Source organism: Panicum virgatum, chromosome 8K, assembly GCF_016808335.1.
Source record: "Panicum virgatum strain AP13 chromosome 8K, P.virgatum_v5, whole genome shotgun sequence".
Taxonomy (NCBI): domain Eukaryota; kingdom Viridiplantae; phylum Streptophyta; class Magnoliopsida; order Poales; family Poaceae; genus Panicum; species Panicum virgatum.
The window spans coordinates 51,365,374-51,392,138 of NC_053143.1; the positions used below are offsets into that span (position 1 = coordinate 51,365,374).

The 26,765-nt window shown below is 45.1% G+C and overlaps 4 protein-coding genes across 4 annotated transcripts; 3 read left to right on the forward strand and 1 right to left on the reverse strand.

Moving 5' to 3' along the window:
• The first annotated feature begins 308 nt into the window (after window positions 1-308).
• LOC120645119 (heterogeneous nuclear ribonucleoprotein 1-like) lies at window positions 309-4,621 on the forward strand. Its single transcript, XM_039921878.1, has 4 exons — window positions 309-512; window positions 633-884; window positions 1,030-2,187; window positions 3,965-4,621. Exons 2-3 carry the CDS (start codon window positions 663-665, stop codon window positions 2,176-2,178), a joined length of 1,371 nt encoding a protein of 456 aa, XP_039777812.1. The 5' UTR covers window positions 309-512; window positions 633-662; the 3' UTR covers window positions 2,179-2,187; window positions 3,965-4,621.
• Window positions 4,622-11,185: 6,564 nt separating this feature from the next.
• LOC120645932 (probable indole-3-pyruvate monooxygenase YUCCA11) lies at window positions 11,186-12,898 on the forward strand. Its single transcript, XM_039922638.1, has 4 exons — window positions 11,186-11,815; window positions 12,167-12,400; window positions 12,481-12,603; window positions 12,722-12,898. The coding sequence occupies exons 1-4, from the start codon at window positions 11,201-11,203 to the stop codon at window positions 12,896-12,898; spliced, it is 1,149 nt and encodes a 382-aa protein (XP_039778572.1). The 5' UTR covers window positions 11,186-11,200.
• Window positions 12,899-16,556: 3,658 nt separating this feature from the next.
• On the forward strand, window positions 16,557-18,171 carry LOC120645934 (probable indole-3-pyruvate monooxygenase YUCCA10). The gene is made up of 4 exons (XM_039922639.1): window positions 16,557-17,171; window positions 17,472-17,705; window positions 17,785-17,907; window positions 18,001-18,171. Exons 1-4 carry the CDS (start codon window positions 16,557-16,559, stop codon window positions 18,169-18,171), a joined length of 1,143 nt encoding a protein of 380 aa, XP_039778573.1.
• Window positions 18,172-19,029: 858 nt separating this feature from the next.
• On the reverse strand, window positions 19,030-25,267 carry LOC120645120 (1-acyl-sn-glycerol-3-phosphate acyltransferase PLS1-like). Its single transcript, XM_039921880.1, has 11 exons — window positions 24,912-25,267; window positions 23,701-23,823; window positions 22,757-22,796; window positions 22,569-22,642; window positions 22,425-22,484; window positions 21,594-21,671; window positions 21,358-21,516; window positions 20,626-20,751; window positions 20,328-20,420; window positions 20,105-20,188; window positions 19,030-19,531 (listed from the first exon to the last, which is right to left on the reverse strand). The coding sequence occupies exons 1-11, from the start codon at window positions 24,990-24,992 to the stop codon at window positions 19,325-19,327; spliced, it is 1,125 nt and encodes a 374-aa protein (XP_039777814.1). The 5' UTR covers window positions 24,993-25,267; the 3' UTR covers window positions 19,030-19,324.
• Between the last annotated feature and the right edge of the window lie 1,498 nt (window positions 25,268-26,765).

Sequence of the window (26,765 nt, forward strand, 5' to 3'; positions counted from 1 at the left end):
GTAGACATGCAAGATTTTGTAAAAGTGTTACAAAATCAGAAAAGCACGAGGAAGTAAATGGAGCTACAAAGACGGACAAGCAACAATTGATGAATTTTGAAAGTATATATTGTTTTTACTTTAATCTACATGCTCGGCAGACTGTAATTGATGAAGTATAGAAGTACATCCCATTTTTACTGTAACCTACACGCTCGACCGATTGCGTGTAAATGAGATACGAAGCCGTGCCAAACAGAACCTTAGTGCAGTGTGGTGGGGCCCAAAGGACAGACTCAGCTCCTTTATTCCGGAGCTTGTACCGAAAATAGGCGAGAAATGAATTAAATCATCCGGGAAACAAAGAGGCTTCCTCTCCTTCCCCAAACTATCCTCCTCTGCCTCTCCCTCTCCCCGATCCGATCCGTAGTGGCTCGCGTCCCGGTTCCTCGCCGGCGGCAGCGGCGCTGGGCGAGCGGCGGCGGCTGGGAGAGGTCTTCGTCTGCGCTTCGCCGGCGGCGATCATCCACTAGGTACCGCCGCCCTCCCCCTTCCCTTCCTGCTCTGCGGAACCGAGCATCCGCATTCGGATCTGACCCAATTACTCCCGTCCTGGGCGCGCCCCTGCTGGCCTCGTGTGTGCACGCGTGCAGGTCGGTTGGCGGCGGCGGCGGCGGCGGGAGATGGAGGCGGACGCCGGGAAGCTGTTCATCGGCGGCATCTCGTGGGACACCAACGAGGACCGCCTTCGAGAGTACTTCGACAAGTATGGTGAGGTGGTGGAGGCGGTCATCATGCGCGACCGGGCCACCGGCCGCGCTCGAGGCTTCGGGTTCATCGTGTTCGCCGACCCTGCTGTCGCCGAGCAGGTGATTATGGAGAAGCACATGATCGACGGCCGGATGGTGAGCAAAAAAAAACTGTTTTTTTATACAAATGCTAGGCTCTTGCTGTGATGCTAGATCCATGCCTCTGGATTACACCGGTTCGTATCTCGTGCTAGTTGCTGCCATTGCGAATAATTCAGTATGTTTGGATGTGATTTGGCAGGTGGAGGCGAAGAAAGCTGTCCCCAGAGATGATCAGCATGCTCTGAGCAAGAGCGGTGGCAGCACTCATGGATCGCCAGGGCCCAGTCGCACGAAGAAGATATTTGTCGGTGGTTTGGCTTCCACCGTGACCGAAGCAGACTTCAGGAAGTACTTTGAGCAGTTTGGGACGATCACTGATGTTGTGGTGATGTATGACCACAACACACAGCGTCCTAGAGGGTTTGGGTTCATCACCTATGATTCAGAAGATGCCGTGGACAAGGCATTGTTCAAGACGTTCCATGAACTGAATGGTAAGATGGTCGAGGTGAAGCGGGCTGTTCCTAAGGAACTATCACCTGGACCTAGTATGCGCTCTCCTGTCGGTGGATTCAGAGCCAATATCCTCAATGGATATACCCAAGGTTATAATCCGAGCCCAGTGGGTGGCTACGGGATGAGGATGGATGCAAGGTTTGGGCTTTTGTCAGGAGGGCGCAGTGGTTATCCATCTTTTGGTGGTAGTTATGGAATTGGTATGAATTTTGACCCAGGGATGAACCCAGGTATTGGAGGTGGCTCTAGTTTCAACAATAGTCTCCAGTATGGACGGCAGCTTAATCCATACTACAATGGAAACTCTGGTAGATTCAATAGCAGCATTAGCTATGGTGGAGTGAACGACAATAATGGATCAGTGTTTAACTCACTGGCTCGGAACCTATGGGGTAATTCGGGGCTTAATTACTCTTCCAACTCCGCAAGCTCTAATTCCTTTGTGTCATCTGGAAATGGGGGCCTTAGTGGAATTGGGAACAACAATGTGAACTGGGGAAACCCTCCTGTGCCTGCTCAAGGGGCTAGCGGTGGCTCTGGTTATGGTACTGGAAACTTTGGCTATGGATCCAGTGAAAACAACTTTGGTCTGGGTTCCAGTGCTTATGGAAGGAATGTTGGATCAGGTGGTGTCAATACCTTCAACCAATCAACCAATGGGTATGCGAGGAACTTTGGAGATTCGTCAGCAGGTGGTGGCTCCATCTACAGAGACACAACTTGGAGATCTGGATCTTCTGAGCTTGATGGAACCAGCCCATTTGGTTATGGGCTTGGCAATTCAGCTTCAGATGTTACAGCAAAGAGCTCAGCAGGTTACATGGGGCATTGACTGATAGAGGTTAGACATTTCCTTTCATGTGTTGTGATATCTTTGTCAACATTTTGTTAATCTTTGATAGTTTGTCAATTATTAGATTGAAGTAGCTTGATTATACTACAATGCAATCTGTTGAAAAAGGAGAAATATTGACTGTAACCTGAATTTAAACAGTGATTCTGGATGAAGCACTTACATTCTAATGCGTACTTGCACATAGAAACTTTGTTCATTTATTGTTGATCCGAACTATTGGTGCTGCTCTTAGTTCTGGGAACAATACAGAAATTTACTTATGACATTTGAATCTCTGTGAAGTCTGGACAAATATGTGCATGGTTAAGTAGTTACTTTCAATCTTCAATTATTTCATATATGGAACCTTTTTTTTCTTTCTTTCTATTTTGTGGTGCAACAGCTGCATAAGGTGCTAGTAATGGTTGCTCGATTAAACATTACAATTATTAGGACCTAGAAAATGCTAACGGGGGTATAGATTCACAATTTGACTGTAAATTTGAAGATGCTGTTAAAGTATCTCAATTTTACACTGGCTAGCTTCATCTGGGATGGCCATACAAGCATCATATCCACTATCAGCTTACGTTTCTTAGTTTTAGTGTAACACTGGCTACTAATAAAAATTTCAATCCATTTTCTGACGAAGGCTTGCAATGTCATTCAGTCTAGTTCTGGACCTCAAGTCATGTGGTATGCCACAAGTGTCCTGACATGGCTGGTTGTACAAGGGACTTCATTCCAATGTTGTAAACCTGAGCATGATCTCTTTAGCAAATTGAACAATTATTGATCAAAGTGACTTCATGAAGGCGTTTGTTCACACCTAAATATGTCTCTTTTTTTCTGTACAGATTTCTCTTATGAACTGCACCAACACAAATTTTGAAAACATCAATAGCGGAATAGCCAACAGTGTTTACATGACTGTGCGTAAGCAAAAGCCTCAATTACATAGTGCTAGTCCAAAACTATGCCCTTTTCATATGCTACTATTGAACATTTGAACTTTAGCCCTGGCCTTTTTTCCAACTTGGGAAAGTAACTGACCCTAAATTTGTCCTTTTATAATCAGTTAGTTTCCCTGAAAATACTAGTACTGACACAAGCTAATATATCCGAAATTTGGTGGTTTGGACTGTTTTGGTGCTACTTACAGCCTTTTTTTAATCTTTTGGGCCTAGCTCCCTCTGCTGTTCCACAGCTCCCTTAAGCCACTTTGTTTGCTACGCCATTCGTTGCATCTGTGTCACGAGAGAGTCTTTGAATATGTTCTACGATTGCCTTTTTGGTTTTGTACAGGATGGTTTGTACTGACTAGTTTACTTCAAAAGTTGCTTGATCTGATCTGATGTGTGGGTTTCAACTAATCTGAATTTATAACCAAAAGGTGCATTTTGTGCTTGCCTACTCTTCTTTCTGATGCAGTTTGGTAGCTACTTCGCAGCTTGAGGCCTCTGTCTTTGTGGGACAAACACATCATTTTTGGGGGGGGGGGGGGGGGGGGTAGAATGGTAGCAGAGGGTTGGCCATTTTTATACTTAGCCTATTTTTTATTGCGAACTTCTAGTGCGATGAACTTCTAATGATTTTGTGAGGCACTCCTGCCCTTATTTCATTTGTGAAAATGATCAACTATTCCTGTAAGCTTATTGCATATGCAAAAATCAATCGCTAACTGTACAAATGACACTAGACAAGCACAACTTTTTTGGTGCTCTTTATCTTGCTACATGTCTTGGCTTATTTACTAATCACTTGACTACTTTGCCTTGTGCAGGAATGACGCCGCCTAGGAATCTTTCTTTCACATACAACATTTCTCATAATAGTTTCAGGAGAGGACTGAAGGTGCATCAGGTGCAAATTTTGAACCTCACATGATTCACAGAGATGGGTTAGTTAATAGAGCTAACCAGGGGAGTCGGTCAAAGTGGTCAGATATATATATATCCTTGGAGGACCTTTTCAAACGTATTTGCGTTTTATGTAAGGCTTGAGATTGTGGGTTTTCGGATTTCCTACAGCGAGAGAGTTTAGGTTTTGGCAACCTTGGGTGTTTTTTGGTCGGATGAGATGATGTGAAGTTAAGATTGCGGGATATATATAATCTGCAGAGTGTTCAGTTGTACGGCGGCGCTGCCCCCCATATAGACCCACCCCTTTTGTCGGGTTTTTGTCGGTATAGTAGAGAAAACTGCTCTAGTAGCGTCCTTCGGATTTGTGTGCTAGCTGTTGTTATCAGAGGATGATAAGTTTTCACCTTTTCTTGGTTTTTTATCCTGTCTTACTGAAGTGTATGTACCAGAGGTCTGGTCTGTGTTTTTCCCTAGCGCAAACTTTTGAGGGGATGCCCCCTTCTGGGCCCCGGAGAATAATAATGCTGCTACAATATATTCTAATTCATTTGGAAGGCTTTTTCCAAGGCAGTTTTGAATCGCGTTCCAACATCTGGACATTCTGATTCCTGGCTGCAATTTGACTGTGTGATGCTTATGTTCTCCAGGATCTATCTGTCTGGTGGACACTAGGTTGTGTCAGGTTCTCTTGCATTGCCTTTTTTGCTCATGATTCACCTTCCACAGTGCTTACCATCCGTCACTGTCTCCTTTTGCTGTGTTGGAAAAAAATTGCTTTTAGTCCTTGCAATTTGGAATTCCCTCATTGTTAGAAAACAGTTTTTTGTTTCCTGATGTACTACTTTTGGATGAACTTGCTCCGGATAACTGCATGATATGGTTGGAAAAAATAGGAAACAATTTGAGGCTGGCTGAGATCCTTTGGATGCTTTTTTCTTTTTCTTTTTTTTTTGTATCGAAAAGATTAGGAAATAATATGATCTGGTTGTCTAATAAGACTCATGACTCAGGACACAGATTTGGTAATGCATGCTACCGTTGCATTGAGTGGCAGACACATGGGTCCCACAGGTCTTGGGCCCATATGTCAGCGACTCAATGTCACTGTCTTCACTGAATCCCCCTCTTTGACTCATGGTAGCAGCAAATGCAACATGCATAAAAAAAATACGTACGGTCCTAGAGGATTAGCAACCTTGATACTTTCAAAATAGTAGCAAAATAGTAGCTTGTACAATGAGAACTTGGAGTCACATATCCAAACTGGCGCCAGATTTTGATTGGGTGAGCGTGAGCCGTGCATGCGGATTTGTGTGGCCATATGCACCACACTATCAACTGAGAGCTGGAACAGCATGTTAGGAGACTGGGATCTGAATCCTCAGATGCTTTGAATTTGCGCTGAATGCTAAACGTCCCTGGATAAATCCTCGTCTGAATTAAATCCATAGTAGAAGAAAGAATCTTGTCAGATGAGACACAGCTCCGAAAACTACCGCGGACCTGGTAATCAACAAGCAGTTGTTGCTGCAGGAGTGAAGATTGTGTCTGATCATACAACGGGAGTACAGATAAGAATCAGGGAGGACATCCTTCACAGATGGAAAGAAAGCAATTTTTTATGGCTTGGTTATATTCAGGGCAGATCCTACGAAAACTAACGACGATTCAGAAAGAAAAGGAGAAATTTTGTCAAATTCTGGTGGAATTTGCAGAGCTTCCTCACCTCAGTCTTCACCAAGCTTGAAGACACTGCTACGCCAGCTGCAAATCGATCGGCCGGCGGCGGTGGAGGGCGTACGTGCCCGTGCCCGTGTCCGCACCGATGGCCTCTTCCTTCTTTCCGGTCGCCGGTGGCGGCTTGAGCATCAAGACGGTGGTGGGTGCTGCCGTGGTTGCTGACCGCGGAGGCCCTGTCGGCTCGGCGCCAACGGCGATTCCGGCGGCAGAGGAAGGAAATGCGGCGAAAGCTTCTCATGGCGTGGCGTCCTTGCTCGGGAGGACATCGCCAGGCGGGCGCGGGCGGCGCAGCGGAAGCCATCGCCGCCTCGCCGCCGCCGGAATCGACGTGGATGATGGCGAGAATATTTTGCATATCGACCCCTCGAATGGATCCAGTATTTCGTAAGTAGCCCCTGTTATTTTCATAAACCCCCCTAACTTAAAGTTCTAGAAAACGAGAATTTTTAAGTTAACAAGATGGGAATCATGTAATTTCAGTCGTTAAATGCCAAATTTTTAATGTTCACTCTGCAAGCCTGCATTGGCTCTCTTCCCTCACAAGATTTATATGACGGCGGTGATTTCAAGGCTGTGACTATCACCACCACATCATTCATGGTTCCTGAAGCAACATGAGCTCTTATCACGAGATTTTGTTCGAGACTTGAATGATGAAGATTCTTCAGGAAACAACATGAACTCCATCTTCCATGGTTCCTTGTTGAAGGAAAACAACGGAACAGACATTGGAAGACACACACAGATGCTAGCTAGAGATCCTCTCTTCAATTCGGTGGCTCCTGAAGCAGTTGGCATCGGATTCGCCTGGCAATTAATGATACTTGTCTGAAGCTTCTTCCACATTGGATTCGGATCAATTGACCAAAGAAGAACTCTGAAGCTGGCCGGCGGTCTGAAACTCCTCCATTGTTCTCGGCGAATGCGATGGCGAGGCTGCCTTTTGCCGGGCGGCCATCGCCATCCTTCGGTCGTTGGGGCTCGCTGCCGCATCGCGCTCTGCTCCGGCGGACCTCGACCTGGCCTCTCCGCCATGGCTCCTTGCAGCCCCCGCGCCTGACCGGCGACGACGACCGGCACCCCCTGCTGCAATCCCCGGCCGATCCTCGCCCGCACATATCCGATCCAACGGCTAAAAGGAGCCAAGGGGTGGACGGTATTTCAATTACCGTCCACCCGGTTGGGAATTCAGCTACCATCCACCCCTGGTCGCCGCGACTGCGCCGCCTCCGCTGGCTTGCCGCGGCTCGCCGGAGGGCCGCCGCGTCGTGGGGGTTCCTCTCGGTCATGCCCCTCCACCCGGAGACCTCCATTCTTGAATCCAATGCTTGCATTGCAGCAGCCACGACCTCGAGCCATGGCCACGCGGCGTCATGCTCTGCCTCCTAGTCCTTCCGGACATCAATCCGGCCGACGAGACGGCGCAGCCACGCAGCTCGAATGGTCCGCCGGCCGGCACCACACGTTCTCCTCCGTCTCCTGCTCCTCGCTGTCGCCACCATGGCCGCTGCGCCTGCATAAAGGCAAGCAAGAGCGCGAGAGCATGCATGGTGGCGCCGGCCGGCCGCAGAGTGTGGCGTGGCGGCGCACGCGGCCAGGAGCTGACCGAGGAGCGCTCAGCTCGCCGGTCATGGCCGCCGCTGCAACAAGCCTCTGCGACGGAGTGTCCGTGTCCCTCCGGCGAGCCAGCGGAGGCGGCACAGTTGCGACTGCGACGACCAGGGGTGGACGGTATTTGAAATACCGTCCACCCCAAGGCCCCCTGTACCCGTTGGATGGGCCAGTAGTTGCTCAGGGGGTGGACGGTATTTCAAATACCGTCCACCGGGCACCGGGTCGGCACCGTCCACCCCCCTGTCGCTGCAGGCACGCCGCCGCCGCCGCTCTCCGCGGCTCGCCGGAGCGCCACCGCTTCGCGGAGGTTCCTCCTCTCTGCATCTCATGTGCCTCCGCTACCTCCAGAGGGATCCTACATTCTTGACTCCGCCCCATGGTCGGCGTGCGGTACTCTCAGCTCTGCTCATGCCCGCGTGCGCCGCGCCGCGCGCCCGCGCCGGCCTACGCCGTGCTCTCGCCTCCATGACCGCCGCGCGTGCACAGAGGGCGGAGGCTACAGCCGCAGCAGGTGCCATCGTGGTCTCCTGCACGCCAACAACGCCTCCTGCTGCACGCCGTGGCTCGCCGGAGCGCCGCTGCGAGCTTGCCAGCCTTGGCATGCAGCAGCCTCGGGATGCCATGCTATGCTCGTGGGCGTTGCCAAGGCCTCGAGCCCTTGGCTGCCTCAATCCCGCGCGCCTCGCGGCGACGGTCACCAAGGCGTGTCCTCCCCCAATGGGATTGGGAATTGTTGGCTCCTGTCTGTTCATGTCAGGACTTGACTATATTTATTTGCAGACCAATGGTTGTCCATTGTTCAGGCTCCAGAGTCGAAGTAGTTGTGCGATTGCAGGTGTGATCATGCCTGAGTTTTTTTTTTATTTAGGCGCCGCTAGGACCTTGCTTACATGATGATTAGGGTCTTGTCTAGTTGCAATCACGGGCTAGAGGTAAAAGATGAAAACAAAAAGAGTTGCAGGCTTTCATAGCACAAACCACTGAGTTTTCAGAGCAATGTTCCACAGCACTTCAACATGGATGCAGTTTGCAGTAAGTTGTGTCTTGATATTGGTTTAATTAACTAATGGCCACAATTCTTCTCTATATTCAATATCAAGTTAGAGTTGATTTTTTTTTCTGAAGTTACTAGTACAAAGAACATATGATTTTTGAGTAGCCTATTCCTGTGTAATTATCATGATTATCTTTTGTCAAGTATGTTGGGTCCATGCATGAATGGATCTGGATGCCCGGAACCTGAATTTATTTAGGTATTTTATTTTCGAGTGCTTTAAATTGTGCGATGGTAGAACTAGGAGTATTATTGATTGAGCTTTCAGAAGACTCAAGGATATTCTTTTCAAGCTTCGCATTTAATCCTTGAAATATAACTTGTTGCTTGTTGATTCCGAGCGCTCGAAAATTCTTGCGTTTCTTTCGTTCCAAATGACCCAGCACACCAATGTAATTAGTAGCACATTACAGAGCACAAAACTACATACTTTCTAGAACTCTGAACCTTGCAGTGGGAGGAATTCACGCCTCTTGTAATGTCCAAACAGAGAACTTTGCAGGGTATTCAGAAATGAGTGTAAATATTCAGAGCTTTCTTCTCTTCAAGCAAACTCTGCCACCTTTGTTATTCCGTTGTCATTCACCTAGTGGATCGAAGCTTCAGTAATTGCAACTGTGATGACCAAAAGAATTTCCAGTTTGCTAGCTCTCGTATGTCATCTGGATCATCTTGTTCGGTCTGCAATTTGAAGATGCTACTTGAGACGGGCGATGGGTGGTGTCACTGTCAGGTTCTTGTGCCTTCAACTCCCATGGCCTCCTACAGTTGCATCAAAATTATTCATGTCCAACAGACGATTGTGACTCGGTTTCTGGGGACATGGAGCTGCCAAGCCACCGCGGTAGTTTTCGATGCTCTGCAGTCTGCAGACATGGTGTGCTACCACTGCTGACGAGAACGATGGCACCACGCCAGTTGCCGGAGCCATCCTGAATTGCTTAATTTTGCTGCGAGCAACAACTCCAGGTGACAGCCTGACAGGTTTCAAGTTTCTCAACAGTACTGAAAAAGCGTCAGTGTCTGCCATCGTCGCCAACAACAGGTACCGAAGATGTGCAGGAATTTCGATGCAAAAGGCCATAGTTGTTCACATTCTTATGGCCTACAAGCATTGTTAGCATGGGCTTTTGTACTGTATATCACTAGTGTAGTGCTCTCCTCTTCATCCTGCGTTCTAGAGAACTTTATTCAGATTCATCTGGTCAATATTTTTGGGACGTTGGATCTATTCACCCATCTATATCAATTTGCAGACCATTTTTATTCAGCATGCAACATTTTTCTTGTGAAGCCAGAACATCTTTTTTTTCTTACGTGGAACATTTGTTTTTCTGAAACGTAACACTCATAATTGAACTTGTGGAAATTTTTTCTCCAGAAAAACGTTTTTTTGTCTTCATTGGAACTTTTTTCCTTCAGGATAGATACCATTTTTTTACTTGAAAGAATCTTTTCTTTGGAACACTCACAAATTCGGTAGATGGCAAATTTGTATATGCTAAGAACGAAATTCCTATTTGGAAATTTTCATCGTCAGATTATTCAAACAATTTCTTCATGAATAGTTTATGAAGTTTATAGAACATTTTTACTTTTAAGCTAGTGCGCTGCCATCACTTATAAGGACTTGCAGAGGTTAGCACAGAAATTTGTGGTGTGGTTCAGCCGCTGCTTGATTGTCATTGTTGCTACATAGCCATCTGTGGTTACGGAACGTCATCATCAAGAAGAGTTGCAGGGTATCCAGGTAGGCTTAGACTTGGCCCATTCGAGAAAATGAAAAAATAAAAGAGGAAAGCACACAAATTAAAGGAGAAGGAAAACAACGCCCGATAAATCAACAGGACAGGAAAAAAAGGCGACTGGTGTGTGTGTGTGTGCACGCGCGTGTGTTTTCCAAAATGTGGAATTTCAAGTGAGCATCAGCGTTTAGAAGAATTGTAATACTTTACAATTATGTAAGACCTTGTAGCATATCTGTATTGCACCTTTGGCAATTTTGTACTCACGCACTAAACATTTCCCCCCTTTCTACTGATCCATAGAATTATGAAACTTTGAATTACGTAATGGGCGCACCAAAGGATGAAATCATGTGGTTAGTCACTGCATCTATGCTTATGCCATCTATAGCTCACTATGAAGACCCTAATAATATACAATACTGATGTAGGCGATTTAAAAGTGAAACAACTCTAAGATGACCACATCTCGATGATTCTAGGGATGTAAATAATGCTTGAAGAAAGTTATAGTAAGGAATTGTCATAAACCTAAAAGATAAATTTCTTATATTGTCGTGTTTTTAACTATTTATGTATTAGACCAAGCTTCAAACGGATATTCAATTCTACTGGCACAATGTACACAAAATGCTTGTAGTTAGTAGGTTACCACTCTTTCTTAATTTATGTTTCCCTATTTGTACTACAATTATTCTAATAAAGAACATGTAACGTTTTCTCACACCAAGTTGTAATATATAAAAGAATGTTGCCAAGGGGTCGCCGATGCACGTACACACAAACATACATACTATGCGGTGTCCTTCAACATGGTTTTACCAAATTTGACAGCAACCACGTTCTCATTCAATCAAGTGCAATGTACGCGTCAAAGTAAGATATATATACTCCCCCTCCCTTAACAACACTTCACACAATCCATCAAACAAACAACAATAACCATTTCCTCAAGTCCTACATCCACATCTTCCCCTAGAACTTCAGTAGCTCTCTCGTTCCCAATGGAGGAGCAGACCGTAGTCCTCATCGTGGGCGCAGGACCAGCAGGCCTCACAACAGCGGCATGCCTCACCCAACTTAGTATCCCTTATGTCATTGTTGAGCGTGAAGATTGTAGTGCATCGCTGTGGCGCAACCGTGCTTATGACCGCCTAAAGCTACACCTTGCAAAGGAGTTTTGTGAGTTGCCCCACATATCATACCCGGCGGATGCCCCAACCTACATCCCAAAGGATCAGTTTGTGAAGTACCTAGACAACTACATTGAGTGTTTCAACATTCGGCCAAAGTATCATACTGCCATTGAGTCATGCTCATACGACAAAGTTAGAAAATGTTGGTTTGGCATGGCACGTGACATGACAACATTGGTGGTGGTCAGGTTCATGGCTAGGTTTCTTGTTGTTGCAAGTGGTGAGAATAGTGCAGCAAACATTCCTATTATCCCTGGGCTGCATGAGTTTTCTGGAGAGGCTATTCACTCATCAAGGTACAAATCAGGCACCTCCTACTCGGGGAAGAATGTACTTGTGGTTGGGTGTGGCAACTCTGGAATGGAAATCGCCTATGACCTTGCATCGCATGGTGCCAATACATCCATTGTTGTCCATAGCCTGGTATGTGTGCTATTCCTTTTGCATTTAAAGGAACATATGCAACATTAGTTTAACTGTGTGACAAAGTTCTTAATTTGAGGTAAAGTGAGCATTCATTCATAATATGAGAGTTTGAACTTGTCATAATTTTACAAAGGAAATTGATGTATATAGTATTATTATAGAAAAATATGGTATCACATTTTCAGACAAGCTAAAGTTCTATACGCATTTATGTTGGTGTGCTCTTACAAAATATATTTATTATAGAAAAATGTGGTATCACAGTTTCAGACAGGCTAAAGTTCTATACGCATTTATGTTGGTGTGCTCTTACAAAATATATTTCTTAGACGCGTTATCTGCATGCAGGTACACATAATGACCAAAGAGATAATTCGGTTGGGCATGACATTGGTCCAACATATACCATTAAATGTTGTGGACGATCTTCTTGTGAGGATGTCAGGTTTTGTGTTTGGAGACTTGTCAAGGCATGGCATTGTGAGACCAAAATTAGGTCCTCTTCTCCTCAAGGCAAAAACCGGTCGATATGCTGTGATTGATGTTGGGACAATCGGTTTAATTAAGGATGGCGCTATCAAAGTGAGCATATTTCCTCTTATGAAAACATTTATATAGTGAAGTTTCTTCATCAATTTATTCAATTTTTTTTATATCTTCAGGTGCTTGGAAATATTTCCAAAATTAAGGGCAACATAGTTGAATTTGAAGGTGGGAAGGAAAATGCTTTTGATGCCATTGTGTTTGCGACTGGATATAAAAGCATGGCCAATACATGGCTCAAGGTACATATATAACAACATTAACGTTTGGTCTACCGTGCAACAAAATTAATTTACATAACAATTGAGTAATCAGCGTTTTAACAAATTTATATATTTTTGTTGTAATTGGTGACTCCAGAATGGTGAAAGCATGTTGAACAATGATGGATTACCTAAAAAGGAATTCCCAAATCACTGGAAGGGTGCAAATGGACTCTATTGTGTTGGCTTGGCAAAAAGAGGACTGGCCGGTATTGCCATGGATGCCAAGAATATTGCCAATGACATCTTGTCTAGCTACCATTCATATACATGATATCTAGACGTAATAGATAGATAGATAGATTTAACTGTATTGTTGAAAGCAGTGATGCTATCTTCTAGTCATATTGTGAGGTGTATATATGCTATCAATCAAGTTTTTTTTCTATATATTTTGTGTAAAATATTGCCATGAGCATTCTATGTGTAATATTGTGGGTTTTAACCCTGCCATTTACTCATTGATATGATTGTTGCTGTATACTTTTTGAATTGATCCTAAGTATGTATGTTGCAACGCTAAATGTTCATATTTGGTGAATAGATTGGATCCACTGAGATCATCGTTTTGTGCAATTTTTATGAATTATTAAAATTTTGAAAAATTTACCCCAAGGTTGTTTTTGCAAATAGTTCCCTAAATTTAGCTGCACATGATAAAAAAAGAATATTACAGATAATGACCTACTAAATCACATGGTGCCTTCACCGCAACAATCCTTTCGCAAAAGGCCCGCTTCACATTCACGGTGCTTCTGCACCTGAAGATAACGATTGCTGGAGCATGCCAGCGGGCGGCGGTGGCGGCGGCAGCAGTGGCTGAGTGCAGAGAAGTCGGTGCATGGCCCTGCAGCCTCCGGGTCAACGGTGAGGTCGATCAAGGCGGTGAAGGAGACGACGGATGGGCGAGAGCGTATCATGGCGTGCCTTGATTGGGAGGACGCGCCGCCGCGGTGGCGGGCGGCGGCGACGCGCTGTTGAAGTATGCTCGCCCCCACCTTCCTCCACCTCCCCACGGCTCCGGCAGCCTCTGCCGCCACCCTCCACCACCAACCACTCCCGCTGCCGCGCCGCCTGTCCAATGCCGGCGCCGGCGCCTTCTCCTCGCCCCCACCGCTAGCCACCGCCCCCCGCCCATCGGATGTCCGGCCCTGCTCAGAAGGCAGCGCGGAGCTCCGCCTCACCCTCCGCCGTCCAACCCGCCTCCACCGCCGGGCTACCGCCACCCCGGCCCTCTCCTACAGGTCCGGTGGCCATTGCAACATCGGCAACCCAAAACCTAAAGTCCGCCGCCCGCCCGCCACCACCCCGGCCGCTGCCGACCTCGCCGCTGGCCGCTCCCCCACCAATCGCCCCTCCTTGGCAGCCTCCCCTCCCTCTCCTCCTCCCCTAGCTCGCCAGCGGCGGGGTCATGAGGAGGAAGAAGAACAGTGTTCTTCTGCCTCCCCCCTCGACGCAACACGTCGTCCCCGCATATGCGGGGAATAGATTTCCCGCCATTACCGACGCCAGAATCAGCATGGACCGCGGTGAGAATGTTTTGCAAATCAACCCCTAGAAAGGATAGAATACTTTACAATATAGTCCTTGATATTATCATATGCCTCCTAGTTTTGCCGCGATCCGATTTAGGGGTCTGCATACAAATATTTATCCATATTTTTGCACTTAGGCCCCTCGTGATGTTCGGCGACGGTTAAAGCAGAGAGCATATTGCTGCGCGTCCGGCGGCGGAGGCATCTGGCGCTTGGGCAAGGCGCGAACGAAGCCGGAGATAGGGGCTGCCGCGTTCGACGGTGAAGCAGTGAGGCGTGGTGCAGGCGCCATATTCAGAAACGAGTGTAAATCATTGGAATATAAGTGATCGTTAAAAGGTCCCTTGTTCTGACTGATTAGTGTTCTCCTAATGTTCACCTTAGAGTTCCTAATTCTAGTCAGTTTCTGCACACGGCTTAGCTTTTTCCTCTGACACATCGTCGTTAATTCTCTCGTGGTGCGGCGTGCAAAACAGGGCTTACAACACATTGTTTGGTTGTTCGGTTGCTATAACCCCAACAACTAGTTAGTTTACGATGGTCTCAAGTTCGAGCAGCTCTGAACCTGCAAACACCCCTGCCTTACACTACATTCTAACGATCCACCTCTGTCTAACACTACAAGCATGCTTCGATTTCAGGCTTGCAGCGAGTCCCATCCAAATTCAGGGTACGATTGCATTCCAGAAGCTGGCTAGCTACTGCACCGTTTCTGACTCCTGAACCTGTAGAGTGGGGCTTCTGCGCCCATTCAGTTAGAGGTCGATGGATTCAGACAAAGGAACATCCTGGAGCTTGTAGTAATTTTAACAAGGTAATAGCTCACCTTCAGGCTTCTGGTCTCATCGTGGGTGGTTGTCAGGCGTCGGACCACCAAGCTGGAAGTGCCTGACGGCCTGTGCCACGGCGACGATGATCTTCAGATGACAACGATAGATTTTTGCAGATCAAAAGCTCTCGTTCTGCAAAGCTTCAGATTTCAGCATGTGCAGGAGGATCATCCGATCTCGAGAGCCATCGAGCCACTTCTGCATCCAGGATAGCACGCAGCAATTCAAACATGACTGTAAATATTCAGACTACCCTTCTGTGGATCCTTCAGTTGCTGAAATTATGTGATCAATCAGCGGCTGCAAAAAGTTCCTAGTACTGACGTCTCAGCAGTGTTCTCATCCTAATGTTCAGCTTAGAGATTGCACGTGATCCTACTGGGTGGTGTCATGCTGGAGTGTTCGTGAAAACGCCTTAGAATTGTTTGTGCAGAGAGCATTTCAGACAGCATGCCTAAAAACTAAGGAATGGCTTACGTTTTCAGGAAAAACTTTGGAAGCGTCTTCATTTGCTCAGTCCCAGCAGGGATCCAACATTGCGGATCTGCTGGACCAAGAGCTGCACCAACCTCGCAGCGCTGATGTGGCGTCCGTCGAGTGACTTTGCGTTGAAGGAGTGTTACGGTGGAAGAGCTAGATTATCATGTTAATTAGGGCGGGCACGCTTTAAAATACACTGAACATGAATGACTAAAACTCTTTTGTACACTTTATTTTTTGTAATAAAGCGGTTAGACCTTTTCTCTAGAAAAAATACCTAATATATGAATGTGACTTTAGAATTTTGAGCTCCATTTCTACTCCATAAAAACATCACAACCTTTTCCAGGTTGAGGCTCATATTTAACGGTGTGCTTCAATCCAAACTACAATTATCTGTTCAGACGGAAACGCCCAAATACTATGTGGCAAAGGAAAAGGACCTACCATATCAAGCATATTTAGAATCCTCTCATATCTTTTCATATGTTATTATTCCATTAAGTTCATCCATCCAGTAATCCTAGAGGTGAAAAACAAGGTCCGGGTAATCTGTGTGAACACGTTGGGACGAAATTCAACAAGGGATTTCTAACAAGGCCTTGGGTCATAAATAACGTTTGAGGAAAACTTTAGTATGAAATTAACATGCACTTGAAAGATAAAATTCTTACGTGTTTATAACTATTTTTGTACTAGACAAAGCTTTCAAATTGGATCAATAATGTACACAAAATGCGGGTAGTAGGTTACTCCTCTTATTTAGTTTATGTTCCCCTATTTGTACCATATTTACTCTAATACAAATAACACATAAAGAAATATTTTTCCAAAGGGTCATTGTTTCATCCGACACCATCACACACACAAGCATACATACTATGCGTTGTCCTTCACATGGTTTTACCAAATTTGACAGTAACCATGTTCTCATTCAATCAAGTGCAATTTACGCGTCAAAGTAAGACATATATACTCCCCCTCCCTTAACAACACTTCACACAATTCATCACAAACAACAATAACCATTTCCTCAAGTCCTACATTCACATCTCCCCTTAGAACTTCAGTAGCTCCCTTGTTCCCAATGGAGGAGCAGACCGTAGTCCTCATTGTGGGCGCAGGACCAGCAGGCCTCGCCACAGCGGCATGCCTCACCCAACTTAGTATCCCTTATGTCATCGTTGAGCGTGAGGATTGCAGTGCTTCCCTATGGCGCAACCGTGCTTATGACCGCCTAAAGCTACACCTTGCAAAGGAGTTTTGCGAGTTGCCCCACATGGCATACCCGGAAGATGCCCCAACCTACATCCCAAAGGATCAGTTCGTGAAGTACCTAGATAATTATATTGAGCGTTTCGACATCCGGCCAAAATACCAAACTGCCATTGAGTCATGCTCATATGATGAAGGTAGAAAGTGTTGGTTCAGCATGGCACGTGACATGACAACATCCGTGGTTCTCAGGTACACGGCTAAGTTTCTTGTTGTGGCAAGTGGTGAGAATAGTGCAGAGAACATCCCAGTTATCACTGGGCTGGATGGATTTGCTGGAGAGGCAATCCACTCATCAAGATACAAATCAGGTGCCTCCTACTCGGGGAAGAATGTGTTGGTGGTTGGGTGCGGCAACTCTGGAATGGAGATTGCCTATGACCTTGCGTCTCATGGTGCCAACACATCCATTGTTATACGCAACCCGGTAAGTTTGTTGTTCCGCTTGCATTTGAAAGTTCCTTAGTTAATTGTGTTCTTATTAGTTCGAGGTAATAGAGCACTCATAAAAAGAGCCCAAATTTCCCATAAATTTTCCGTAGGTAAATGATATATACATGAGAAAATGTAGAGCGATAGTTCTAAAATCATTTTTTTTGGAACAGATCTGTTTAATTTTTTTTTAAACGGAGATAGTTCTAAAAACATGAACGCTCTATACTTGTCTATATATGCTGCTGTGCTCTTACAAAAATATATGTGTGTGTGACATGTGGTGTGCTTGCAGGTACATGTAGTGACAAAAGAAATAATTCGATTGGGCATGACTTTGGTCCAACACATACCAGCGAACGTTGTGGATGGTCTTCTAGTGAGGTTATCAAATTTTGTGTTTGGAGACCTTTCAAAGCATGGTATTGTGAGACCAAAATTAGGCCCTCTCCTCCAAAAGGCAAAAACTGGGCGATCTGCTGTGATTGATGTTGGGACAATTAGTTTAATTAAGAATGGCACTATCAAGGTGAGCATATTTCTCATATGAAAAAGATATATATGTAATGTTTCTTCTTCAATTTATTCAAGTTTGTTTTTCTTTTCAGGTGCTTGGAAATATTTCCAAAATTGAGGGTAACACAGTTGAATTTGAAGGCAGGAAGGAAAGCACTTTTGATGCCATTGTGTTTGCAACTGGATATAAAAGCACAGCAAATAGGTGGCTCAAGGTACCAATATCAATGCTTGGTCTTACCATGCAAATTAATTAATTTATACAACAATTGTGTCATTTAATATAATTTTTCAATTTATGGTTTCAGAATGGGGAAAGCATGTTAAATGATGATGGACTGCCAAAGCAAGAATTTCCAAATCACTGGAAGGGCGCAAACGGGCTCTATTGTGCTGGCTTGGCAAAGAGAGGCTTGGCTGGTATTGCCATGGATGCCAAGAATATCGCCAATGACATCTTGTCTAGCTGCCATGCATAAACATGATGTCTAGATGAATTAGCTAGCCTTTAACTGTATTTTCAAAAGCTGTTGGGGTGCTATCTTCTAGCCATATTTTGTGGTATATTTATGTATCGATCTTGATCTTGTGAAATGATATGTTTTCTTGTAATAGTTTTCGAAAAAACATCTGCATGGACATTCTACATCATATTTATAATGTGCCCATCGTTTGCAGTTTATCGGTGAATGTTACTGAGATATATACATTGTGACAGTCTCAAGCAGTGTTTAAAGGGCACTCATTTCTGGAAACAAAGTTACTGAGATAGGAAATGGCTAACAAATTTCACACGATTTCCCATATGAGAGTTGTGTGCAACAAGGCGATCACCGGAGATGTGCACAAGGTGACAGTTGTGTGAATATTGCTACTGTTTACTGACTATTGTGTGAATATTGCTACTGTTTACTGACTAGTGATCTCCCGCGTTCTTATCTGAGCACCACATGCGTTCTTATCTGAGCACCACATGCGCGTATTTTGATTCCTTTTTTGAATGCAGTTGGGCGAGTTTTCACTTGATAGTAGCAACACCCAACCAAACTAAATTTGCTATAGCTTTTCTTAGGAAAAATATATTTATAGTCCAAATTTCACCAAATATTCCGTATGTTGCATTCGATGGTGAGAATCTCCGGGTGTCGGCGTCAGTGTGATGTGAATTGCTGGAGAGACAGATCAAAAGCTCTCAGTTCGCACACCTTCCCCTTCAGCATGCGCAGGAGGATGTGCCGGTCTCCTACTGAACATTCCCCTTGTCAGAAACAGACATGCCTGAACACAGGCTCCAGAGTCACACAACTTTTACTGCAAAAAAAATCACACGCCACTAGTAAAGATGGAAAGCTTAGCTAATCCATAAATCACTGAAGACTTCCACATAACGCGGCACGGCGGCAGGGGTAAAATTACCAACGAATCCATATCCTACAGTTCCGCTGACAAAAGGAAAACAAAGAAAACAACTCCCTTCCAGAATACAGAATACAAGAATAGCGCTATGCGCTTCCTGTTGAGTACAACAAGTTTGGTGTCTGGCCCAGAGACCCTCAAATTTGGTGTCTATGAATTGAATCTGCAGCCATTCAGTGGATTGCCTTTTACCAGACCCGGAATACCGTCATCCTATCATTCTTTCTTCACCCGGTTGCGTGCTGCCCTTGCGGAGCTCGACCGCTCCGCCTGGGTGAACATGATAAACACATGCATGACCCCCGTTACTAGGGCCATCCCGGCAGCGGTGAACGCTACGCCTCTCCATGTCGATAGGAGTTGCGTCCACTTGAAGAACTGGATGGCGCCGAATAGGAGGAGACATGCCCAAAACAAGGTCACCTGTTGCATTAGGAGAAAAAGGAAATGAGATGCTAAACTGCTAATGCACTTGCAGATGGCGTCTCAATTCAGTTAAAGCAAAGCTATTGAGCTATAAAATGGCAAGATAAATTTTACAATGAGTACCAAAAGAAGGGTTTCCTAAAACAGAGCGACAGCTGTCAGAGGTTTCTACAAGGCAGTACTCCTAGTGAAACTTGGGACAGCACAACCACTTCTTCTATGGCCCAAAATCCAAAGTCCCAATACTAGTCGCCAACCACAACAACCACTTGAGTCTTGGGCAGAAGTTAAGCCCGAAGTGGTCATTCTGGACAATCCTTAATACTAGTACGGCATTTTCTTGGTTGCACAGGATGTATCAGTAGCATCAAAATTTCACAGGACACTTGCTTGACTTATGTAACCTGGCCCATGAGCAGGACCCTGAAACTAACACATTTACACAAAAACACCATTTGTCCATCGCAGCAAGACCAACTTTTTCTTGTTCAGCAAAGACAATAATCACTGCCAGTGATAATGCTGTGGCAGATTATATTTAAATAACATGCTATTGTATTGAGTTTTTACCAGCAATGATTTCACCGGGCGACCAATTGGTCTAATCTCCTCATCAAATGTGCCTGTTGCCAAATGCTTATCCAGCAAGGCATCCTGTAGCAAAAAGGGAGACAGATGGTATGTACTTAAGAATTAATAATAGGTCGAACAATAAATGAATTAATGAAGAATTTTAATTTTCAACAAGCTCCAACCAAAATACATCTGAAAATAACTACATATAGTTCAGTACCTTTGCTACAAATATATCTTTGCACCACTTTGAAACATCCTCATCTGACTTTGGCATCTCACTCATTGCATGGCGTTTCATGCGAACATGTATCTAGAGAAAAAATGTAGTAAATTTGTCTTAACACTACAGTAAGTAATTGGGCATTGAAATTCACAATTTATTATGATGTACTGTGTCCGATTTGACTTTAAGACACCATAGTACTGAAAAATAATCAACTCAATTCAGTGGTTAGTTGATGCGACTAGTTCCATATAGGTCTACCTTCAGATATTCATTAAGTTAGCAAACTTACCACTGATGGTTGCCCTTTCAAAATCCGCAGCATTGTTGGTTGAGGAGAGTCTTTTGGAACTATTACAGTTGTATCATAAATGGCTGGAACAAAATCCCGCATAATACTCACAGCAGATACAAATCCCTGGAATTTTCCACAGAAGGTATCAGTACATAATTTATTGCAAAACATAATAAAGTGGTGCCACAAATACACAAGAGGCAAAATATACGATACAACCATATTTTCTAGATAACTATTGTCTGTAGCTGTTATGAATAGATAAATTACCCAGTCATTCCATCAAATTAAGAAAGCACCCAGTATCTGTTATTTATGTACTAGTCTGAAATGCTGTATTGGAATATCAAGATTAGCTTTTATGATGGTAGTTGTATCATCAATGTACAAAAAGTTTCCATTTTTCCTTTCAAGTTTGCACAACTGGAAACAACAAATATGTTATTAGTTCTACCAGCAGTCATGCACATAAAACATGCAGCCAACTGCTGACAATTTTTGTGATCTATAATTCTATATTCAAAACATTACAAGGGATGTGCTCTGTGAATGAACTTCAAATCATATGAACAATGTAGTTTTTTTGGAGCATCCCAAGTTACACTTTGGAATTAGAATCACTGATGAAGTCTGTTATGTACAATATAACAGAAGGCTAATGTTAGTAAAAGTTATTGTTCATTTGAAATGTTGGATTAGAACCATTTCAAAGTGGGAACAGCGAGGTACCTTGGTGCGTGGAATAAGTACATTTCGCGGAGCTGGCAATCCCTGTGAAGCTGCATACTCCTGAGCTGCGAGAAGCTTTGCTGGAGTAAAGCGAGTACCCTCAACGAAAAGGGCTAGCCAAAATGGTCTGGGGAAGTCTTTCAGCCTTTGGAGGCCCCACTACAATCAAGATTTACAAGATCACTAGGTGAAAAGGGAAAACTAAAATTCCTTGTGCATAAACGGTGGAGAGTTACCTTTAGTGTCTTTTCATCCTTTGCCCAGCTCCTCTCCAAAAAGAGGTATTCTGCAAACCACATGGACCAGCCAATAACCTGCAGAAAGTGATAAGGATGACTTACAGGACATCAAAGCATGTGCCATCTACTATGCAGAGATGGTAACATTTAACTCAAGCAGGATCTGACACCAGGCATCTTTACTTCACTTGCTGCTAGTGCACGAATGCCTTATAAACATAAACGGATCCTACCATAAATATGAGTAACTTCCAAATAACTGAACCTGATCATGGTTACATATTTCCTATTTTTTTCTTTTGCCAAAAGTATACTATCTGAGCTTTGTTATGTCATTTTATTTTATTATATTTTATTTCCAGATCTACCTTCTATTCCACATCGGTGGACTCCGTGAAAATAGGCAATGGTACTTCTAGAAACACTCCTGCTTCTCAGTTATTAACGCTGGATCTCAATAGCTAACATAAAAAAAGACTCTCCAGTCCAAAATAAAATAGAAGTACTATCAATTTCACTCAGGCTGTCGTTGATATTTAGCGGTTGGTGCAGTTGTATAGTAAGAACAAATCTTTAAGAAATTTTCCTTGGGAGTCATACATCAACTGCAACCCACAGTTGTTACGATGAGAACATGACAAAGTAATATGCTATCCTAATTTCTTGATACTAGACAAGCAAGTTTCTACTCCCAAATATGCTTGTTTATGTTGCTTACTTTTGCTACAAATAACTTTTTGCATGTTCTTTACAATTAATGGCACTAGCCAATGAGAATATAAATTGCAAAATTACATGCTACAGAAAAATACATATCAGATAACTCACTGGAAGGAACTTTGATGACTTCTTCATCATAGCAAGCGCACTTCCAAGGCATCCTGAGCGCTGAACACAAGCCCAGAAAAGAAATGGAAATCAATAAACTATACAAGTTTGTAACAGCTGTTCAGAAAGATCAGAGATAACAACCTGTGCCAATATCCATCCAATAAGCCAATCGATATCACTCCGATGATTTGATATGACGAGTGCATGCTCTTTACCTACAGAATTATTCAGATAAGCTTGCAGTCCAACTCATTGATCGGTAAGTTGGCATGGCGGTTACTGTAAGCACCAGGAATTTGGGTAACAAAATTTTAAAGTTGGCTCCTTACCCATTGATCGGTAAGTTTCCTCATCAGCATGAAGTTGTACCTGCAGAACGTGAACAGAATTATATTGTGATAGGGAGAAAACACCACTAATTTCTTTGTAAACATCATTTGAACATTATGTTTGTACACTGCGTACTTAAGAAGTATGTTCATTTAGATAGATTCATGAAAAGGAAGAAACAAAAGCCTCAATGAGAAGCTCATTTGTTGTACGTTTAAGCAAGTTAAGTAAACGTTAAATCATCATGTCTACTATTATGTAATACTTCCATAATGCATCAGAACAAAATGAAAAGGTTAACTATCTTTCTTTTTAGTTTTACAAGCCACACTGCCACGGGTATCTTCCCTTTTCAGTTTTACAAGCCACACTTATCAGTTCATGCACTAATATGTCCATGTTTATAGGATATGCAACAAAAGTTCACCAAAAGGCAGCATCACAGAGTTGAATAGTAGGTCAGTACTCAATAGCATGATGGTTTTCCCAGTATGGCCCTTAAACACATCACACTCAACTCTAGCCAAGGTAGGTTGTCAATCTTTATCAATGCCCCTAATAGTTCTGTTGTGTTGGTCCTCGGGAGTGACTTTGATGGAACTTGATGTGTGGGAGAGCTAAGTTCTTGAAACCGCTTTGCTTACTATATTCGGTTACATATCCAGCTACCAGATTCTGTTAGGTTCTAACACTGAAAATAGTCGCTTTGCTCAGTTCGTTCATAAATGCTAGCTATATCCACTGGATAACATTTCCAAAACACGACACATGACAGGTGCAAGTAATGTTGACTAGCAAACGGACAAAATGATGCGAACGGCACCTGACTCGTGGCGCTAATGCAACTTCAAATTCTAATGTAGCAACAAAAAACAAGGTAAAACTAATCTAAAAATGCAATGCGGAACAAAATTTTGCTTTGATGTTGATCACATCTACATACCTTAACGCCTGCCCACCAGTCCACAACCCAAACCAGCTGAAGCCACAGCAGCTCGGCCAGGAATCTGTTGATCCGCCGATAGAAGCTCTTTGAGAAGGGCCTTATTGTCACAAATAGAATGGCCTGGAAAATTCAAACAGATCAAGAATTGCTGGGTGGTGGTTGTAGTTCATGTCATTAACAGATCAATTGCAGTAAGTTTCTGATCATTTCGGTAACAATATGAAGTTTTGAGTACAACTACCACCCTTAGCCGCAAACCACTGCCAAGGGAAATTTCCGAATTATATTTTACAAAAGCATTGTACTAGCAGAAAAATTAGCAGGCCCACATGAAGCTTTCCCCCCAAAAAAAACACATCTTTGACTTAAAAAACTTCAGGAATCATCATGACGAACGAAATCCCAGAAGGCGACCGTGACAATCTGTGTCTAATAGGGATGGCAATTCCACCCGCGGATGCGGGTATCCGCGGATTTTAAACCCGATGGATGCGGGTGCGGGTCTGGTATTTCACCCGTGGGTGGACCCGCACCCGCACCCGCATATTGCGGGTGCGGGTGCGGATTTGAGATTCCACCCGCAGGTGGACCCGCATCCGTCTGGAAAAAAAAACCACAACCCAACCTACTTAGATAAGGTTCATCTCAACTATCCTAACTACAAAATGAGCACATAACTTATGAATTTATTGTTAGTTTGTCCTTATTACTTTGAACTAATGGATTTGTTGCTAGTTTGCTCTTATTACTTATAGAAATGTGTTATTTGACTGTTTAAATTGATGAATTTATACATTTTTATTATATCTGTTGTTAGACCCGCGGACACCCGAAACCCGCCCGAAATCCGCGGGTGCGGGTGCGGGTGCAAAAATGCACCCGCGGGTTTGCTCGCGGGCGGGTTTTTTCCAATCCTGCGGGTTTGCCTGCGGGCGGGTTTTTGCCAAACCCGCACCCGCACCCGCGGGTGCCATCCCTAGTGTCTAAAAAGACCAAATCTTTCAGTAAAACACGCATCAGCAATAATTAACCTAAAACGCGCAACTACAGCCAAGGAATCCAACGAAAATGTTGAAAAAAGATTGTGTGTTCAAAGGGGGAAAAGATCAAATCTTTTGCTCAGCAATCGAATCAGATCACCCCGGCCGCCGCCCAAAATGGAAAAGGCAAACAAATCGAGCTGAGCCCCGGTGGGGGAGGGAGGCTACCTGGATGGTGTTGACGATGAGGCCGGAGAGGAGGAAGAGCAGGCCGAGGGGGAGCACGACTAGCACGAGCGGGATCGCCATGGCCGGCAGCCGCCGCCGCCGCCGCCGCTTCCAATCTCGGAGGGTGGGGTCAGGTGGAAGGCGGCGGTGGAGAAGCTCGCCGCGGTGCTCCTTCCCCGGCGAGAGGTCAGCGAGCTGCGGTGGGCGGAGGTGGCTCCGCCGGCGACGAGGAGGACGGGGCACACGAGGCCCCCGGATTCGGAGGCTTTTATTACAGGGGCGGTGGTGGATGGATGAGCGCTGGGAGGCAGGAGACGGAGTGAAGCGGATGCGTGTATGCGTCCACGGTTGGCTTGGCAACACGAGAGGCTGGTGTGCCACGTCGGATAGCTCATTTCCAAAAAAAAAAGATTTTTTGCCCTAGAAAAAAATTGATGCTTTTACCCCCTTTTTTTAAGAGGGGGCACATTTTTTCTCTTTGCCTAGTAGGGGGCAAAAGGAGGGTCCTGGATAAATATGATTATAATTTTACTGTTTTTTGTTAGACAAAATTTTTGATTTGGTTTGAAACTATATCAAAACGACTTCAAATGCGTGTGAAAATGTGAAAAATGTGTTGGCTGGTGTAAAGTGAGAAAGATGGCAAAAGGCTCTCTTTTTTTCATGCATTTGGTACGTTTGGCAAATTCTGTCAGACAATGACAATGTCCTGCAAAAAGAAATGAGTTCTCCTAGAGGAGGCGTGTAGAACTCTTTTGATCATGTAATGCTCTTGTCAAAGGAACCGGAACGTGTGTTTGCATCTAATTATTCTAGCAGCACATTTAGCAGGGCGTATCTTTAAGAATCGAAACCTGGGTTATTCCCCGAGCTACCATTAAGCCACGCCATCAAAAATTATTCCAGCCATTGGATTGAAATCGGACGGAACTTAACAATGCCTGATGCAAACATGCCGCCCGTTCCGCCTGCTCTTCCCGCCCGTTCCGCCTCCTTTATATTTCTCTTTCCACTTCTACAGCAATCGGGAACGACTGGACGAATGGGCCATCCGTCAACCTCTTTCGCCGCCGGCGCTCCCTCCTCCGCCAGCGCTCACTCCACCGGCGGACCTCTCTCCACTCGCTCCACCAACGGAGCTCCCTCCGCCGGCGCTCCCTCCACTCGCGGCCTGGCGCCAATGGCCCTCGCGGCCGCCGCCAAGTTCCCCCACGCCACCCGCCGCTCGACCTCCATCAGTCCTTGACTCCTTGGTACACGTCGCTCGCCCTCCACCGGCCCGCGCAGGTGTGTCCGCCGCCGGCACCCGTCTCTGTCGGTCCCGCTCACTGCCCTTCCCCTCCCCTCACATGGTGCAGATCCAGGTGGCGACAGCGGCCGCTCGCCCGATTGCTCCGTCCGACAGCGCATGGGCTACTGCGGCTGCTGCATCGGCGATGACGGCAGCTTCCGCGCGTGCTCCGCGGGCGCACTGGCTCGTCCCAATCCCAGATGGTAGCAGCCGAAGCTCACCCAGGTGCTCCGTGCAGCGATTCCTAGGCTGATCTAGAGACTCAAGGTGGTGGGATTCAAAGAAGCTCACGAGATCGAGGTCCCCATGAGCGCGAGCAAGACTCCCGCGAGCTGCTACTCCTGCTGTTGCCATGGCGACCACGCGCTCCCATCTATCCCAGGACAACCTCAATCCTCCAAAAAAAACTGCCAAAACGGAAATCCCTCTCCCTCTTCTACCTCCTCATGCTCTCAAATTCTTAAACAACATCCCGAGACCCCGTTCCAGCGAGCTCCAGGAGCTCAGGCACGAGGCACCCCTCCCACCCCAACACACACGCAAGAACCAGAGCACCAAGCACC

What these genes read in the sequence shown, in the direction of transcription:
- LOC120645120 (XM_039921880.1), bottom strand. Translation starts at nt 24,992, where the DNA reads ATGGCGATCCCGCTCGTGCTAGTCGTGCTCCCCCTCGGCCTGCTCTTC. An exon ending in TACTTATTCCACGCACCAAG is followed by an intron (nt 20,752 to 21,357) that starts GTACCTCGCTGT and finishes GGAAAATTCCAG; the next exon opens with GGATTTGTATCTGCTGTGAG. An exon ending in AAGATATATTTGTAGCAAAG is followed by an intron (nt 20,189 to 20,327) that starts GTACTGAACTAT and finishes TTTTTGCTACAG; the next exon opens with GATGCCTTGCTGGATAAGCA.
- LOC120645119 (XM_039921878.1), top strand. Translation starts at nt 663, where the DNA reads ATGGAGGCGGACGCCGGGAAGCTGTTCATCGGCGGCATCTCGTGGGAC. An exon ending in ACATGATCGACGGCCGGATG is followed by an intron (nt 885 to 1,029) that starts GTGAGCAAAAAA and finishes GTGATTTGGCAG; the next exon opens with GTGGAGGCGAAGAAAGCTGT.
- LOC120645932 (XM_039922638.1), top strand. Translation starts at nt 11,201, where the DNA reads ATGGAGGAGCAGACCGTAGTCCTCATCGTGGGCGCAGGACCAGCAGGC. An exon ending in TTAAGGATGGCGCTATCAAA is followed by an intron (nt 12,401 to 12,480) that starts GTGAGCATATTT and finishes TTATATCTTCAG; the next exon opens with GTGCTTGGAAATATTTCCAA. An exon ending in TGGCCAATACATGGCTCAAG is followed by an intron (nt 12,604 to 12,721) that starts GTACATATATAA and finishes TGGTGACTCCAG; the next exon opens with AATGGTGAAAGCATGTTGAA.
- LOC120645934 (XM_039922639.1), top strand. Translation starts at nt 16,557, where the DNA reads ATGGAGGAGCAGACCGTAGTCCTCATTGTGGGCGCAGGACCAGCAGGC. An exon ending in CCATTGTTATACGCAACCCG is followed by an intron (nt 17,172 to 17,471) that starts GTAAGTTTGTTG and finishes GTGTGCTTGCAG; the next exon opens with GTACATGTAGTGACAAAAGA. An exon ending in TTAAGAATGGCACTATCAAG is followed by an intron (nt 17,706 to 17,784) that starts GTGAGCATATTT and finishes TTTTCTTTTCAG; the next exon opens with GTGCTTGGAAATATTTCCAA.